General features: G+C 39.0%; 1 protein-coding gene across 1 annotated transcript in view; it reads left to right on the top strand.

Moving 5' to 3' along the window:
• The window catches only part of GAD2 (glutamate decarboxylase 2), a 70,618-nt gene that overhangs the window by 14,421 nt on the left and 39,362 nt on the right, over positions 1–16,835 (top strand). Inside the window, exon 5 of the mRNA XM_072412707.1 lies at positions 8,250–8,340. Coding sequence (XP_072268808.1) covers positions 8,250–8,340 — 91 coding nt within the window. The remainder of the gene's footprint in view (positions 1–8,249; positions 8,341–16,835) is intronic.

Raw genomic sequence — 16,835 nt, 5'->3', positions numbered from 1 at the left:
TGAGTCTGGCTGCTGCATGATATTTGTGTATGAAGCAAGCAATGAGCCAGATCGCCACTTTATTGATCACCAATTAATGTTCACCACTTTAAAAGTGGAAAGTGGTATAGTGGCTGATAGGGCTCATTAGGGTTATTTTGCACACCTTGTTTGCCAGGTTGAAAACCTGTCCATTCAATTGAAAGGAGCTCCTGATAATCATTGCAGTATAATGGTGCCTATATTTTCCACATTCAGAAGCCTGGTTGCCAGCAATCAAAACATGTCCCACTTTTTTAAATATGGAATTATAAAGGTTTTAACCAGATTTCTAAAAGTGATGGCACCTTTGTAATTAGGAAAGGATCACCTATCTGATCCAGACAGCAAAGTATGGACACTATGGAAGCAAGTTTGGCCTGTCTCTATTGACAAAGGCCTAGGCACAGTCTTGCTAACCTGTCTTTTTCAGACCATCACTTTTCGGATAGGGGCACGCTCATTGGACTAGTCTCTCTAGCAGATAAGGGGCCATCTCACTGGGCTATGTGTCTCTTTCACAAGACAGGATTACTCTCATAGGGCCTAAATTATTAAACTCTCCAAGGCTGGAGAGGATACACTTTCTTCAGTGAACCTGGGTGACCCAGCAAGCCTGGAATGGATTTCTCATAGCTAAATTTCTGGAATGGATTTCAAAGTAACTTGCTACTTGTTAGCAACTGTTTTCAATCCAGAATAATTCCAGTTTTTTTGTAACACCAAAGTTCACTGATAAAAGTGTATCCACTGCAGTCTTGGAGAGCTTTGATATATCAGTCCCATTGGACTCTCCATCTCTCTCAATAAAGAAAAGCAAATTTCCCTCTTGCAAGGGATATTTCACTTAGCTTAGTAAATGAGATAAAGCTCTGCTGACATCAGGCAAACATCTGCAAGGTAAATCATGTTTTTTTAGATTTCCTTGATTTATTGCAAAGTGTACTATAACCGCATTCACTAAGCTAAAATAATTATCCCCTGCAAGGTGATAATACTCCTTGGTAAGTGAACAGCCTAAATTCCTATAGTAAATCACCCCTCTGTGTTTCTCAAAGAAGAGCAGCACTCTCATTGGACTTATGTCTATCTCGCAGAAGGGGGGCACTTTCATTGGACTTTCTCGGAAGAAGAGAAAAGAGAGGAGAAGAGGGGCATGACTGCACCAAAACATATCCAGCAGCGTTTTCAAACACCAATCCCATAACCCACCAAACCAATACCAACCCTCCCCAATACCCTTATAAATAACCACATCAAAAAATTTGGTTAATGGCCCGAAGGCAGTTTATTACAGCAGTTTAAATATTATTCAAATATATATACCATTTTAACAAAACTTAAAATAAGCCATAATGTAAAATAAATAACAAAAATAAATTTAAAATTACCATTTTACCATATTAAGCATTAGTTACTAATTAATAACATTATTAAAACAATTTAACATTAAGCCTTACAGGTTGCTGGTCCTCGTAGGCACCCAATTACACAGGTGGTTTGCTTCATGAGAATAAAGGTATATATACTATTGCTCCCAGCCACCAAACGTCCCAGCTTGATAACCTTTCTTTAACCACAAAATATTACTGAACCATCATTGCACCAAAGCAATGGGGATGCCACACCAAACATTGTCCCCAAACCACCACAACATTTCACCAAAAAAACAGTAACCCCCAAGGGCCTCAACCACTTAAGCCCCATAGACACTTGCAATTATAGTCGTTGGAAAGGTTCTTTCACGATCCTTTCCAAGGACTAAGCACTCCAAGATGCATGAACGATGCTGTATGTACAGCACCGTTCTGCTCTATGCAGGGGGGAGAGTGACGGAACGGCACCCCGCTGTGCGCTCTCCCTCTTCACTTGCATTACAATCGTTCGTTGTTCATCCTCCGTGGATCCGCCAGGATGGTCATTCGGACGATGAATGACGTGTGCTGTCTACACTTAAGATTCTCACCTGATATCGACCCTGCGCCAATTATTGGGCGAGAACCATTGGAAGTGTGTACGTAGCTTTACTCTTTTTATACCAGTCTAACAAAACCTTAAACCCAATCCAACAATCACAAAAGGAGGGGGAGGTTGAGAGGGAAGCCTTTCTTCTCGCTCCTCTCTAAGGTAATGGCCGCCCACTTACTGGTCCTGACCTTTTAACAACTTGACCCTGCCTTCAGCTCTGCCCCCCCCCCAACCCCACCTCTCTCTAACTTCCAAAACTAAATAATTACCCTTTTACTAGCCTGCTCCCTGTTTGCCTAGTCATGCCGGTCTTCCTCGCCCTATGCTCCTCTTTCTCGCTCACTCCAGGCCTGACTCTCTCATTGGACTCTCACCTGCTAAACATCTTCCCTTCCAAATATCAATCCAATAATGACAGCTGTAGACAGGTTTATATGGAGCTATTTAAAGATTTTGCACTTTTCAGGGGACCCTGGCTTCAGTCAGCTTACATTCTACAGATAAATTTCAAGTACAAATAAGAAACTAACACAAATACTAATACACTGGGCACAATAAGGGCATTTTTGTTCCTACTTTTACATGCATTTGAAACACACCTCAATGGCAGGCCAGCAAATTCTCATTTATCTCAATAGTGCTGTTTAGATGACAGTACTGAGGTTTCTTTGACCTGTTTTGCATTGAATTTCTTGGGTCACAACATGTCCTCATGGCATTTGTTTGCCTTTAAGGCAGATCAGGTCAAACAAAGCCTTTAGCTGTTATTTGCTTTTGAATGCATGAGTTAGAGCATTGCTGACTTTAAGTTCTAAAGCCAGAATGTTAAAGCAACTCCATTTTACAGAAGCTCTAAGAAGTACATAATAAACTTCATGATGGCAAACTTCAGTTCCTGTGTATCATTATTCAGGATTGTAGCAAGCTTATCAACGTTATAAATATGAATAAATGAATAATTATGCACAATGGGTAGAATGAAAAGAAAATAGGATAGAGAGATATCATAACTTGCCGATGTCTTGGACATGTCAACTACTTGGTAAAACCCAGCCACTTCCTACACGAAAGCAGATTATAAATGGTCTATTGTTATTCTAAATAAACAGAGTTAAGAATCAACATTAATGCCATGCAAATGATGGATGATGGCAAATTTCCAGGCCCGTTGAATCCGGAAAGAATCTCTTCTCTGTGATTTGACTTCCAGTTAGCGAACACACTGGAGGCAATTAAAAGCTGTGAATTTAAATGGCTCATTATGAAAGAGTCCCAGAGTGATATCTTATCATTTGCCTGGGGGTTTCAGTACTGTGAACAGGCGGAAGCTGTTCTGTTTGTACAAAATACACGACTGTACGCTTCTTCCTGAAAATCCTATTTTAAGCTAAAGAGTTATTTGTAGTTTTTTTCATCCATAAAACATAAATGTTGGCTGTAAAACATTAAGGCTTTGCATTGTTTTTAAACTTAACCATAAATAGAACTGTGCAATTATATGATAATCTGTCTGCGTATGTACAAAAAGTTATTGCAGTACATGAGCACCAACCATTGGGACGTGGCTTGGACGGCTTACAAAATCTTTTGCACTCTGGAACTCATCAGCTTTTGACATACTGCCTAAAAGTACATTAGTTAGAACTAGTTCTTGTGGAAGTATATTGAACATTTTCAAAGCTCTTTATCTTCAGTGCAAAAAGTGTCCCTCCTTATATGCAATGACCTCAAAGTCAGCAACTATACTAAAGGTGCGTACACACTTCCAATTTTTATCGTTCCAATAGAACGACGAACGATCGATTGGGCAAAAAATCGTTCGTAAAAAAGTAACCAACGACGCCGACGAACGAGGAAACTCGGTGGAAACGAACGACCGGACCGGCGGATCGGATTGGACGACGATCGTTTAACATCGTTCGTGTGTATGGTCGTTCGTTGATCGTCCATGTTCAGAGCATGCGTGATGAACGAACGTCCGTTCACTTTCCTGTCGTGCACATAGTTCCTCTATCGCTTAAACGATCGTATCTATTGTGTGTACAATATCTACGAACGATCGTGTCGTTACCTCTATGTGCAGGATCGGTGCTATACGATCGTTCGTAGATATCGTGCAGGAACGTTCGTCGTTCGTTTTCCGACGATAATAATTGGAAGTGTGTACGTAGCTTAAGTACTCTATATGGACCATTTATGTTTTTATTTCCTGTTAGGCTACGTACACATATCAGATAATCGTCGGCCAAGACGAACGGTATTAAACATCTTGGGCGTGAATCTGACATGTGTACAAACCTTGCCCGATGTCGCTCTTTAATCTGAAGTAGCGGATCTATGAATGACGACTGGGAAAGATGGCTATGTACAACAGGGTGCTGCTTCCTTGTCCTCCCCAATCCCCACTCCATAAAACAAAATGAGTACTGTCTGTACGGCGCTTGTTTATTCATCTGTTACTGGAAACGCCCACAAAAGATTGTTTCCAGTGTCAAAAATCCTACTTTCATACAAAGCCTTAAAGCAAAATTTACCCAAAAATCGTATTAACCCTTACTTCCGCAGATCCCTCGATCCCTACAGAGGTTTCTTAGATTGGGTCCTGCACCATCCGGTAATCGTCCTTCATCCCAGTGCAAAGGAAGCACCTGGCGCTGCCATCTTCTTTATTCATCTTCCTGCTTCTGCCTACGTCACCCGATCTTGCACTGCACAGGCACGAGATTGGGTGATGTAGCCTGCTGTAAATGGCGGAAAAAAAGAGTGCCAATCTCACGGAGCATGCGTGAGATCTGCATTTTTTTCTCCATTGAAGAAAAAGCTCCATCTGTGCATGCCTGAGATTAGACATGTGCAGAAGAAGCAGTCAGAAGCCTCCTTGGTTGTGTTACTTGAGTATTCCAAGAGGCTCTGCGCTCCCATTCTGTCTTTATCCCTGCAGCGATTAAGACATAGAGGGAGGTGCTTCAACCTTAAGAAGATAATTTTTACCTTACAAAAAGGGTTGTTTACCCTTTTAGGTAAAGTAAAATTATAGTGATAGGTCTTTAATTGGCTCTTCCCAAGAAAAGTCTGTTCACTTTTTTGGTAGCTGTTGTATGCATCGTATTGATTTGGTTGCACTCTCTTTAGTTCCATAACAAAATTTTTGTAAAATGTTACCCAAATATAAACTTTCTTGGGTCTTTTTCAAATGAAAAAGTATCTTTAGTTTTCAAGAAGCTGCAAATGTGCAATGTATGCTGTTGGTAAATCTAGTATGATCTACCAAAATACCCAGCTGTACCCCCCACAATAAATGACACATGCATGCTTTAGACACAAACTGCAAAACTTTACATTTAGTAACATTAAACCACACTCGCCATATAAATACACAATCAAACAATGCATTCAGGTCAGTTAGCAAGACATAGAGATTCTGTAAGAACATATTTCTATCACATGGCTTTATGTAATCTACTTATCTGTCCATCATTGCTGTGGATTCCTTTTAACATGCAGATAAGTCACAGATTCATTGATGATAAGGGAACATTTTTCTTTGCATATTAATTTTTCCATTTCATAATAATTGTAAACAATCTTCAATACTTTTTTGAATATAACTAGAAAATAAACAGAAAAGCTGTTCACTGAAGCATTTTTGGTCTACAACACAATTGGGTCATGTGCAAGGAAAAATCCTGCATCTGAGCCTTGATTTAACCTGGATTTATTTTCACATAAATGGGATTTTTTTGCAAAGTGGACTATCACTACATTCACTAAGCTAAGCAAATTATACCTTACAAGGTGACAATTCACCTTGATAAGTGATCAGGCTATATTTTTTTAGCAATCACCTGCAGTGCTTGCTTTCAATGACAATGAATATTTTTCATAATAGTAGAATGCACCTACTATAAGAAAATGGCCACCAAACTTCAGGGCCTATAACAAGATCTGTATATAATATTATTATATGTAATGGTACAAAGGCTGTCTGTGACCAGCTTGTCAGGGGCCACATGTGTGCCTTTCTATACTGTTCATGCTGAACAAGTAAAAAATAGGACACCTATAAACTATATAAAGAAAACAGCTGAATCTGGTCTCTGGGGATGAGAGCCAACATGCTACATTTGTACAACAACAGGATGACTTTCCAGATTTTAGGATGCGTTGACATTATAATTATTATGACTGGATTAATATTTCCTCATTAGATCCTTCTATTCATAATGATGAGCTCTCTAAATTTCAGAGACCTGATATATCAATCTTTCAATTTTTATTGTATGTCTATATGCAGTCTCAGTTGGTGCAGCAACCTTCCGCTGTGTCCATTAGGGATGAGTGAGCAAAATTTTAAAATTCGATCGCACTGCGAATCGGCCATTTTTTGGGACCTGCAAGAGAAATTAGGGGAGCTGACAGCTCCACTCCCCTGATTGCTCTTGCAGGCCTGTAGTATGTGTTCTTGGATAAAGATTCTCTATCCAAGAACACAGGAGTCCCGCGGCTGTGCTCATCAATGAATGAATGCAGCTGTGGGAATCATCCTGTGATGAATCCCACGGCTGCATTCATTGATGAGCACAGCCGCCGGACTCAACCTGACAGGAGGAGTACCGAGGCTGCATTCATCGGAAGATCGAGGAAATCATTACAGGAGGAGTACCGCGGCTGCATTCATCGGAAGATCGAGGAAATCATTACAGGAGGAGTACCGCGGCTGCATTCATCTGAAGATCGAGGAAATCATTACAGGAGGAGTACCGCGGCTGCATTCATGAATGCAGCTGTAGGAATCCTTCTGTAGGAATCCATGTATTGTGCACAGAAGGATTCCCACAGCTGCATTTATGAATGCAGCTGCGGTACTCCTCCTGCAATGATTTCGTCAATCTTCCAATGGGTCAGCGAAATCAGTTTGACAAAATTTCGCTGACCCATCGGAAGTTTGAGGAAATTTTCACCAGAATGTCAGAGGTTCATCCCTAGTGCTCATCTTTACCTTTGTTTGCATACATAAAATACATTAAATATGTAATCTTATGTTTTAGTTCCTGTCCATGGAAGGGACAGGCTGACAATATTTAGCTATGAGCAAACATTGCATCCTTCTATTTCTTATAGACATAGTTTATTTTTTTTTATATAAACACATCACAGTATTGCTCCACGTTTTCTGCATGCTGTGCGGAATTCTCAGTATCTTTTCATATTTCTCTATTTATTGATAACTGATAGTGCTGGATGAAGTTTATAGTAGTTATAATGTCTGCATAAACTACATATTACCACTTCCCTTGCTTCCTAAAAGTGAGTTTTGAGAATGTGCTCTGGACAGCCTCCTAAACCTACATCTTTTTTTTGCACTCTTAAAGCTGAGTTTTTAGGAAGCTGCTAATATTTTTTCTTTCCTGTTTTGTGACCTCATCAATAATCATTGAATTTTTTCCTGGTGGCAAAAGCCATCAGGAAGCTTTGCAAAACTTCCTGAAATCCGAAAGCTGTGATAATGCTCCCGTGTGATGCCTAAATCTATCATGGGTCATAATATCTCCTGCACAAGAGAGACGGGGGGCAATAGGACTCTGCAGCGTTGTACTGTGCTGTCTTTCTAACACTCCACGCTTACAGGCAGAAAGAAGAATAGTGATTGTTTGGTTAGAGTTCCTTTGCTTCCTCATTGACCTATTGGTTGTGGTGGTTGGTCCAAGAGCAGACATTATGGCCTATTTGCATTGTAATCAAAAGGAAGGTGGCTGTGCTGTCTTCAAGGTTACCTGTAAACCAATTCACGTATTTTGACTTTATTTAGCTCTTTAACTGGAGTTCCCATTTAAGAGCATTTATTTCTTGCTACACATTACTAGAAATAATAACACCTGCTATTATAGAACCTTGTATTCAACACTTTACAAAAACATATACATATGAGCAGCACAGTGGCTCAGGGATTAGCTCTCTGGCCTCTGCAGCGCTGGTTCCCTGGTTTGAATCTTGGTCAGGACACTATCTGCATGGAGTTTGCAGGTTCTCCCCGTGTTTGGGTGGGTTTCCCCCAAGTACTCCAGGTTCCACCCAAAATTGACCTCAAACTGTATTAAAGACATATGAGTCTGGTCAGGACATTAGATTGTGAGTTCCTTTGAAGGACAGCTAGTGACATGACTATGGACTTTGTACAGCGCTGCGTGATATGTTGGCGCTATATAAATACTATGTAACACTAATATGCACTTTTAAATAATAATATCCTTCTTGTTTCTTAGGACATCCAAGATATTTTAACCAACTTTCCACTGGTCTGGACATGGTTGGGCTGGCAGCAGACTGGCTGACCTCAACTGCAAACACCAATATGTAAGTATGAAGGATATCTGGAACATTAAAAGAACTTACTAACAAGAGATACATTTACATCCTATAGAGTGCACAGAACCTTATGTACAGTAAAACATATGTGAAATTTATGTAAGGGCTGCTGATACCCATGAATTGACTAACATTTTTTATATATAATGCTCCCAGAATTTCATTATGGGCAGTAGACATGATCCTATAGTATGGACAGTTTGGCTAGAGAAGATAGACTAACATGGGTGATGGGTGAACCTGGGTGATCCAGCAACCCTGGAATGGATTTGGTTTAGGAATAAAAATATTTACTTAAAAGGAAAAGATTTTTAAACAAATCATTCAAGTTTGCTGGATTACTCACATGGTTCTCACATGACGGTTTGTGTATAACTTTACATAGTAGTCTATAAAAAGCAAGGTATACATATGGTGAAAATAAACATGAAGAGCTTTTATTGAACAATATGTTGTAAGATGCATACTGTACTTTACCTGATGTGATAACTTCCAGTTGGCATGCAGGTTTTAATGGTGGATCTGTTAATGTGATTTTCCTGTGTTCTTGCTTTGGTCCTGGTAAGCACTGTTACTGAGACAGAAAGTAATGGGAAATACAATGTTTTATACTTCACTAGAGCAGGATGATGCTAAATCTTTACATAGGGATTCCTGGTCTAGTGGCAAGAGATGTTTTCCCTCACTTTGTAAAGATTTCTTCTTTCCTGTTCATCTTCAATACAGAAAAGTATTTCCCTAGTGGAATGCAAATACTAAAAACCAAAGAGCTCCTTACCTACTAATCTAAAATAAAAAATAAATTTATGCATTGGGGTCTATTTATAAAGCAGTAAATCTGACATTCACTAAAAGATTCTCTGATGGAGAGTTAGTCACTGCTATTGAAAACACATGGAACTGGAAGATTCTTCACCAAAGAATGTTCTCCGGACATCCGATTCATTGCTTTATATCAATGCCCCACTGACTTTTAGTTTCAATGCCTTTTAATACTTTCCAAACCTCAAACCGTTTATCTACGTCATGCTCTAAATTCTACCAAATATTTAAAATAATTTATATATAGCCAATATTATATTTAATGATCTGGTTTTTGGCTCCATTTTTTGCCCCCTAAGAGTTTATTTGCTTTTGCAGAAGACAAATGGCATTGAATACTGCTGTTTGGCTTACAGGTAATTGGTATTCACAAGACCTTCCCTACCTCCTCTACCTTCTCTATTTTCCCCCTACTTGTGTCCTATTTCTTGCATAGGTGTACGACCCTATTTTGTTTCAAATACAATGTCAACTAATATGTACCTGCTCATGTTACCATTTTTTCATTTTCTCACTGTAATATGGCAGTGTGATGATTGCTAGAAATTGTATGGCAAGTTCAATGTGCTCCAATGAACACACAATGAGTCTGAGTAATCGAAGACTGGAGAAGATAGACTCTCATGGGAGAACCGGGGTGATCCAAAAATCGTGGCATAGATGTCTTAAAAATCATTTGCTATTAGTTGGCAAATGGTTTCAATCTTGAATCAGATACATTTCAGGTTTGTTGGCTTACCCAGGTTCTCTTTTGAGAGTCTTCTTCAGTCTTGGAAATCTTTAATAAATCTGGCCCATTTTACAAAATAGTGCTCATAGAGCTAATACTTGAACTGGTTCAACCTTTCTTCTAAGCTAGTAATATAACAAAAGTGATAGAGAAGGGGTAAATTAGGGTAAGAAAGGGAAAGGAAGGTAAGGTAAGGGGTCAAAGGGCAGTTAAGTGAGGAAAGGGGGATGAGAGGGAGGAGGTGGGGGAAAAAAGATGATAGAATAGGGAGAATAGGTGAGAAGAAGGGAAAGGCTCAAAAGCAAGGAGATGGGTGAAGTAGTCCATGGGATAAGCAGTAGGAGGATGAGGGATGTGGATATGGCCAAGTTAAAAAAAAGGACAATTTAAAATCCCTGTGTCCCAAATCGCCACATGAGTGATGGCCTGAGTAGGGTAAAAAATGGGTATTATTATTATTTTACAGTATTTATGTAGCGCCATCATATTACGCAGTGCAAAGTCCATAGTCATGTCACTAACTTTTCCTCAAAGGGACTCACAATTTAATGTCCCTACTATAGTCATATGTCATTACCACAGTCTAAGGACAATTTTGGGGGAAGGCCAATTAACCTCACTGCATGTTTTTGGATGTGGGGGGAAACCCACGTAGACACAGGGAGAACCTGCAAACTCCATGCAGATAGTGTCCTGGTCGAGATTCGAACCTGTGACCCAGCGCTGCAATGACAAAAATACTAACCCCTGAGCCACCATGCTGTCCGTAGTGCACAAATTAGACAGTCTGCTGTCTCCTTTGTTAACAGTATAGTATCAGAATTACAAAAAAAAAATGAACCGGGCCACTCAGCATTGTAGTGCAAAAATGCTACAAACTGTTTCTTGTACTGGCTTACACTGTCACAGCTATTTGAGACACTTAAAAAAAAACTCTGAAAAACATAGGCACTTATGTATTTTTTCCAGGCTGCCCTCATAATAGCATCTTTATTATCATAGTAATGAATTATACAAAGAACATCTCAAGGTCTCTTAGGATTTAGAGAATGTGGGCCCGGTGTACAATGAATGTACAATGTACAATGTACAATGAACTATTTAGTTCAAGCCATGAGGCAGGAGCAGCTCCCACAAGCTGGTCAAAGATGCATGCAACGACATTGTAATCTGCTCCACAATCCCTAGGGATACCCTGCAACTGTATATTATTCCTCTGTGACCTATTTTCAAACATAAACTTTGAAACACAAATGAGCGTCTATCCATTTGCAAATTTAATACCTTGTGTGCCAGACTAGACGTTACCACCTCCAAATTTTCAGATTTTCCTGCAATTTCAGCTATATCTTATTTCTTGTATTTCCGCTTGGTGGGTAGCATCCAACTTAGTTGCCTCTCTATGTCAGCTGTAGTAAGCAATGCCTCTAATAAGCCCAAGAGTGGTGAACTCTGTCTTGAAGCTGTGGGCATTGGCACCATGTTGCCCCAGCATGCATGTAGTACTGTTGACTCTGTGGGGAGAATACATTGCTGAATTTCTTATGTGCTGTTCACTGCCCAACTAAGACATCTTTGTCAATTGGATGTTTAGTAGCCCAGGCCTGAAATTTTCTAAGGAAGCGTTGGGAGCTCTGCTGAACCGCATGCTCAAACCACCATATTTAGGCCATGCCCCCCCATGGGAAACTATTACCGCTAAACTATTAACTGCATAGACAACCAATTTAAAGAAAGGTCTGGACTCTTTAGCTGCAGATAGTCTTCTGATTCTTTTCATCTTCCAGCGGTAACCCCGAGTGTGACTCGGGGTAGAAAAAAGTTGCTGAAAGCGGTAACCCCGAGTCACACTTGGGGTAGGTAAACCTATGGGAAGTAATAGTAAATACATCCTTACCTGATCCGCCAGCGTCCCACGTCATCCTTTGCTGCAATTTCGTTCGTCTTGAATCTTCATCAGGCCGGCTTCTGCAACCGATGAGTCACCGGGGGAGTTCCTGCATGTGTACATTGCCGGCGGGGCAGGAAATTCAAAATCCATTTGTATTGCATTCAATACAAAATAACTGTATTGAATGCAATACATTGGATTTATATGTGTAAAAGCAGTACATTGTTTTAGAAAAAAGTTGCTGAAAGCGGTAACCCCGAGTCACACTTGGGGTAGGTAAACCTATGGGAAGTAATAGTAAATACATCCTTACCTGATCCGCCAGCGTCCCACGTCATCCTTTGCTGCAATTTCGTTCATCTTAGATCTTCGTCAGGCCGGCTTCTGCAACCGATGAGTCACCGGGGGAGTTCCTGCATGTGTACATTGCCGGCGGGGCAGGAAATTCAAAATCCATTTGTATTGCATTCAATACAAAATAACTGTATTGAATGCAATACATTGGATTTATATGTGTAAAAACAGTACATTGTTTTCAAGAACATTTATTTTATAGTATATATAATAGTATGAGTATAATATGTATTTTTTTGAAAAAAAAATTTAAAAATTAAAAAACATTTTTTAAATATATAGATTTTTTAATTTATTCAATTTACTGTTTTTACATGATTTTGTGTTTCAAACTTAATTATACTCATACTATTTTATTATACTGAAAAATAAATTTTCATGAAAAACAATGTGCTGCTTTTAGACATAAAAAACGGAAAGAAATGTACCGCTAGGGAGGATAACTGAATGAAGCCATATATGTTGATGTGCAAGCCAATTTTGTTCATAACAAAGGCATCATAAGGCCAGTATTTTATCCCAAAAGGTACTAACCTTACACAGATGTCTAGAGCTGGAAAGAAGAATGAAACTTTGTGTAGATATTGAGATTTGATGGTGCCACCCCTAATCCTTCTTCCCCAGGCATGCCATAAAATTAGCACATTTATGGTTAATATGTGTTGATACACTCGAGAGCACTTGCAAGCTAACCATTAGAATCTTACACTATCATGTGCATGAATGATGCTTTTGTTGAATTTAGATAATAATACTGGAAGGATAATGCTTTTCCAAAAATTCTTGGAGCTATCATTGTATTTCAAAAAATAAGAAATGATCATATTTTGCATCCTTTACAGATTTGTTTGTACACAAAAAAAATATTTGATAGTCCCTTTCAATTTAATGGTATAGAACATAGAAGAGAGCAAAGCATGTAGAACTTAACCTTGTGCAAAAGACAAATGACCAAATAATGGTTGATTTATCATTTCTGAAGCTTCTCATGCCAACAAAAATATTATTCTCCCTCCATTATCTATTCTACATTTGTCTTCCCCCATTCCTATAGAGACAGCTATAGACAGAAGATGGTGACATATAATACCATGATTCTATAGCTAACCAAGATTCTCCGGCTACAGCCTATCGTATTTATCAAATGTCACCAGATAAATGAACTCCATTTACAGACTGTTAGATGAACATGAAAAACGTTTTAAAGGAAACCTGCACTGAAAGAAATATAGGGCTGCCATCTCTAACCATCTTTTATTTGTTGCCTGGCTGTCTTCTGCTTTAGAATTTTCTAATTCATTGGCCCTGATTTATGAAAGCTCTCCAAGGCTGGAGAGAATACACTTTCAGAAGTGAACTAGGTGATCCAGAAAACATGGAATGGACTTTTAACATTTTCTATTTGCTAACCAATGTTTTGAATCCTGGACCAGATCCATTCCAGGTTTGCTGGATCACCCAGTTCACTTCTGAAAGTGTATTCTCTCCAGCCTTGGAGAGCTTTCATAAATTAGGGTCATTGACTTAGCACAAGCTTGCAGATTCAAATCAAAAATCAAACATGCAGTAAGAACTACCGATCAGCTGAGTTTGTGCAAGCCAATGTCTTGTATTGGATCAGAAAGACAGTCAGGGAATTAGATTTTTTTTCAAGGGAGGTCAACGATGGAAGCCTTCACATTCCCCCAGTACTGGTTTCCTTCATGTCCGATTTACACCTACTGTATACATATTTAACATGCATTGGCACATGTTACTTTGTGTCACCTAATTCACTAAAAAGCCATACTGCACTATTTTTATTCAATGCAGCACAACATACAAATCACTCATATTTCTGCATTTCAATGTGTTGTATTGAAGCTGCATTTGTTTATAATGTAAATCTGAATTTGTTGTGCTTTTTCACAATGAATGGCAAAACACAAATACAATTATTGTGTATTGTGGGGACACACAATAAAATGTGGACTTTAATATACATCACCAGGTCTAAAGCTATTATCAATCACACATCTGATTGTGCTTCCCCTTACTGGCATAATGGGGTGCCTTTGGGTCTTGCTGCAAAGTTCTCCCCAACTCAGATATTGGATGTGCTGAGACTCATGGTTCTTTCTTGCATAGAAAAAGACTGATAACTTTAATGTTTTGCATAATATATTTAAAAGATTCTGCATAAGGTAGGAAGAAATTTTGACAGTCTAGAAACTACCATACTGTTATAACTCAGAGACTAAAATCATACATATCAGTTTATGGACAAAGGTTGGTGTACACCAGACCATTGCATATATATATGAGCTTGTTGGGCAGGGGAAATATATTAGGTTGGCCTTTTGCAGCAATAACACCCTCCACTTTTCTGGGGAGGCTTTACACAATAATTTGGAAGGTGTGTAAAGGAAGTTGTCCCCATTCAGCCAGAACAACATTTTAGATGTGAAATAAATATCTGATTCATTATAAACATTCCGATTAATCTTAAAGGTTTCGCAGGAGGTTGTGGTTAGGGCTCTCTGCAGACCATTTCATCCAAAACAATTTTGTTCCTCTAAACCAGGGGTGTTATACTCAAATGCACAGTGATATTTATTGAAAAAATATCTACAATTCAGGAAGGTCGGTGCATGCACTGTCTACTGGCGGGACAGCTTTAGTAGACATTTGGTATTTTCTCGTGGGCCAAATATAATTACAGTGCGGGCCAGATTTGGCCCACGGGGCTGAGTTTGACACCCCTGCTCTAAATTTCTTCAAACCCAAATTATCCTAATGGCCATGGACAGGCCACCCTGCTGATGGTCAAACCACAGACAGACCCAGTGCAATGTTTTATACAATAAATGCACAGTGAATATGGTGTACAGACTCACTGTAATAGGACATCTTTAGGCACCAATGTAAGTGACACCTAGCTTTTTCATGACCTCCAATGGAAAAGAAAAGTGACAGAACCTACTGGCATAACATATACAGTATACATAGTTATGACATAGGATTTGAAAAGTATATCTGAAGCAACAAGTATATTTTATCTGTTTTGGAGTAGAAAATAGTTGAAAATAGTTTTTTTTTAGCGACCGTATCCCACTGGGCAGAGCTACCTTTGTTTAATGTTTTATAGACACATCAGGAAGTAATAGAAATGATTTTCAAAATAGGAAATTCTATTATTGTCAGTGTCACCATGATTCAGTAATTCCCCTTCTATTCCTGGTAATAACCTAAATTTTGCATTGTTTTTTCACTTCAAAATGTATGCCAAATGTCACCAGGATACAAAGAAAATGTGAATCTTTTCATTGAGGATGCAGACAGCAATTAAACCTAACAGAGGTCCTGACTGTTCTTTTCACCGCAGACAAAACTAAAAAAAGTTTTAGTTAGAGATATGTATTAGGTAGAGAAGAGGATCTATCATCTGCCAATGATGCATCTGAGTTATTTCTGACCTGGTAAAAAAATACTCCCCCAGTCTCTCTCTCCGCTACTCCAATGACCTACTAATGACTTCCCCACTCATAACCTCCTCACACGCATGGATACAAGACTTAGAGCTGCCCCGACTCTCTGGAATGATCTTCCTCGTCCTATTCAGCTTGCTCCTACGTTCTGCTCATTTAAAAGAGCGCTCCAAACCCATTTTTTCAAATTTGTCCACCTATCTTCTTCTGTCTTTTGAAACCATCACTACTTCCCACCACTACATATCTCCCCTCCTATTGTGTGTAAATTCTCCCACCTCATAGATTGTAAGCTCTTTGGGGCAGGGTCCTTTCCTCCTCCTGTGTCACTGTCTGTATTTGTCTGTCATTTCCAACCCCTATTTAATGTACAGCGCTGCTTAATATGTTGGCGCTATAAAAATCCTGTTTAGTAATAATAATAATTTAGAGCAGACACTACCTAGGGGGAGGACCACAGTAAACTCCAGAGTCAGCTTGGCATCTTATTGGATGTGAAGTGCAACCAATCAGGTCTGCTTTAAACTGGCAGGTGTTTTTTTTTTAATGTGCTGATTAAACTCGTCCTGTAGTGAAATTACAAACACTAGGACTGATTCATTAAAGCTCTCCAAGACTGGAGAAAATATTCTATTACAGAAGAACTTGGGCAATCCAAGAAACCTGCAATGGATATCTAAAAACGTATTTTTATGTTTTCAATCCTGAGCCAGATACTTATTAGGTTTGTTGGATCACCCAGGTTCTGGGTCTATTTCTATAGTCAATTTTGTCCAGCCCTACAGAGCTTTAATAAATCAGACCCACTCTCTCTATACTAAAAATCTCAAAATGTTCAGTAAATTTATTAGGAAATAAATGTTGCTGTACAAGCTCTCACTATATATTATTGTATAGCTTGTCTCTCTGGACTGATTCCTCTCCCCCACTCATCAAGTCATTCTGACACATTGCATGGAGGCTGTAATTAAAGTTATTATCACAAAGACTATTATTAACATGCTTGAGTGAACTGCCTCCTTGCAGTAAAAATTGTATGAGTTTATATTAGCATGGTGTACATAATCTTCACGTTTAATGGCAATCTGTCATGGGAGGAATATGTGGTCTAGTTTTGCCATCCTGTCTTAAAAATGCTAGTTGCCTGGCTGTCATGCTACTTTGTATATCATAGCTCTGCACAAGTATAGCAATACACCTATAAATAATTCTGACTACT

Source organism: Pyxicephalus adspersus, chromosome 5 (genome assembly GCF_032062135.1).
Source record: "Pyxicephalus adspersus chromosome 5, UCB_Pads_2.0, whole genome shotgun sequence".
NCBI classification, from domain to species: Eukaryota; Metazoa; Chordata; class Amphibia; order Anura; family Pyxicephalidae; genus Pyxicephalus; species Pyxicephalus adspersus.
The sequence above is the reverse complement of the archived record's forward strand: the minus strand, read 5'-3'. Positions and strand labels throughout refer to the sequence as shown.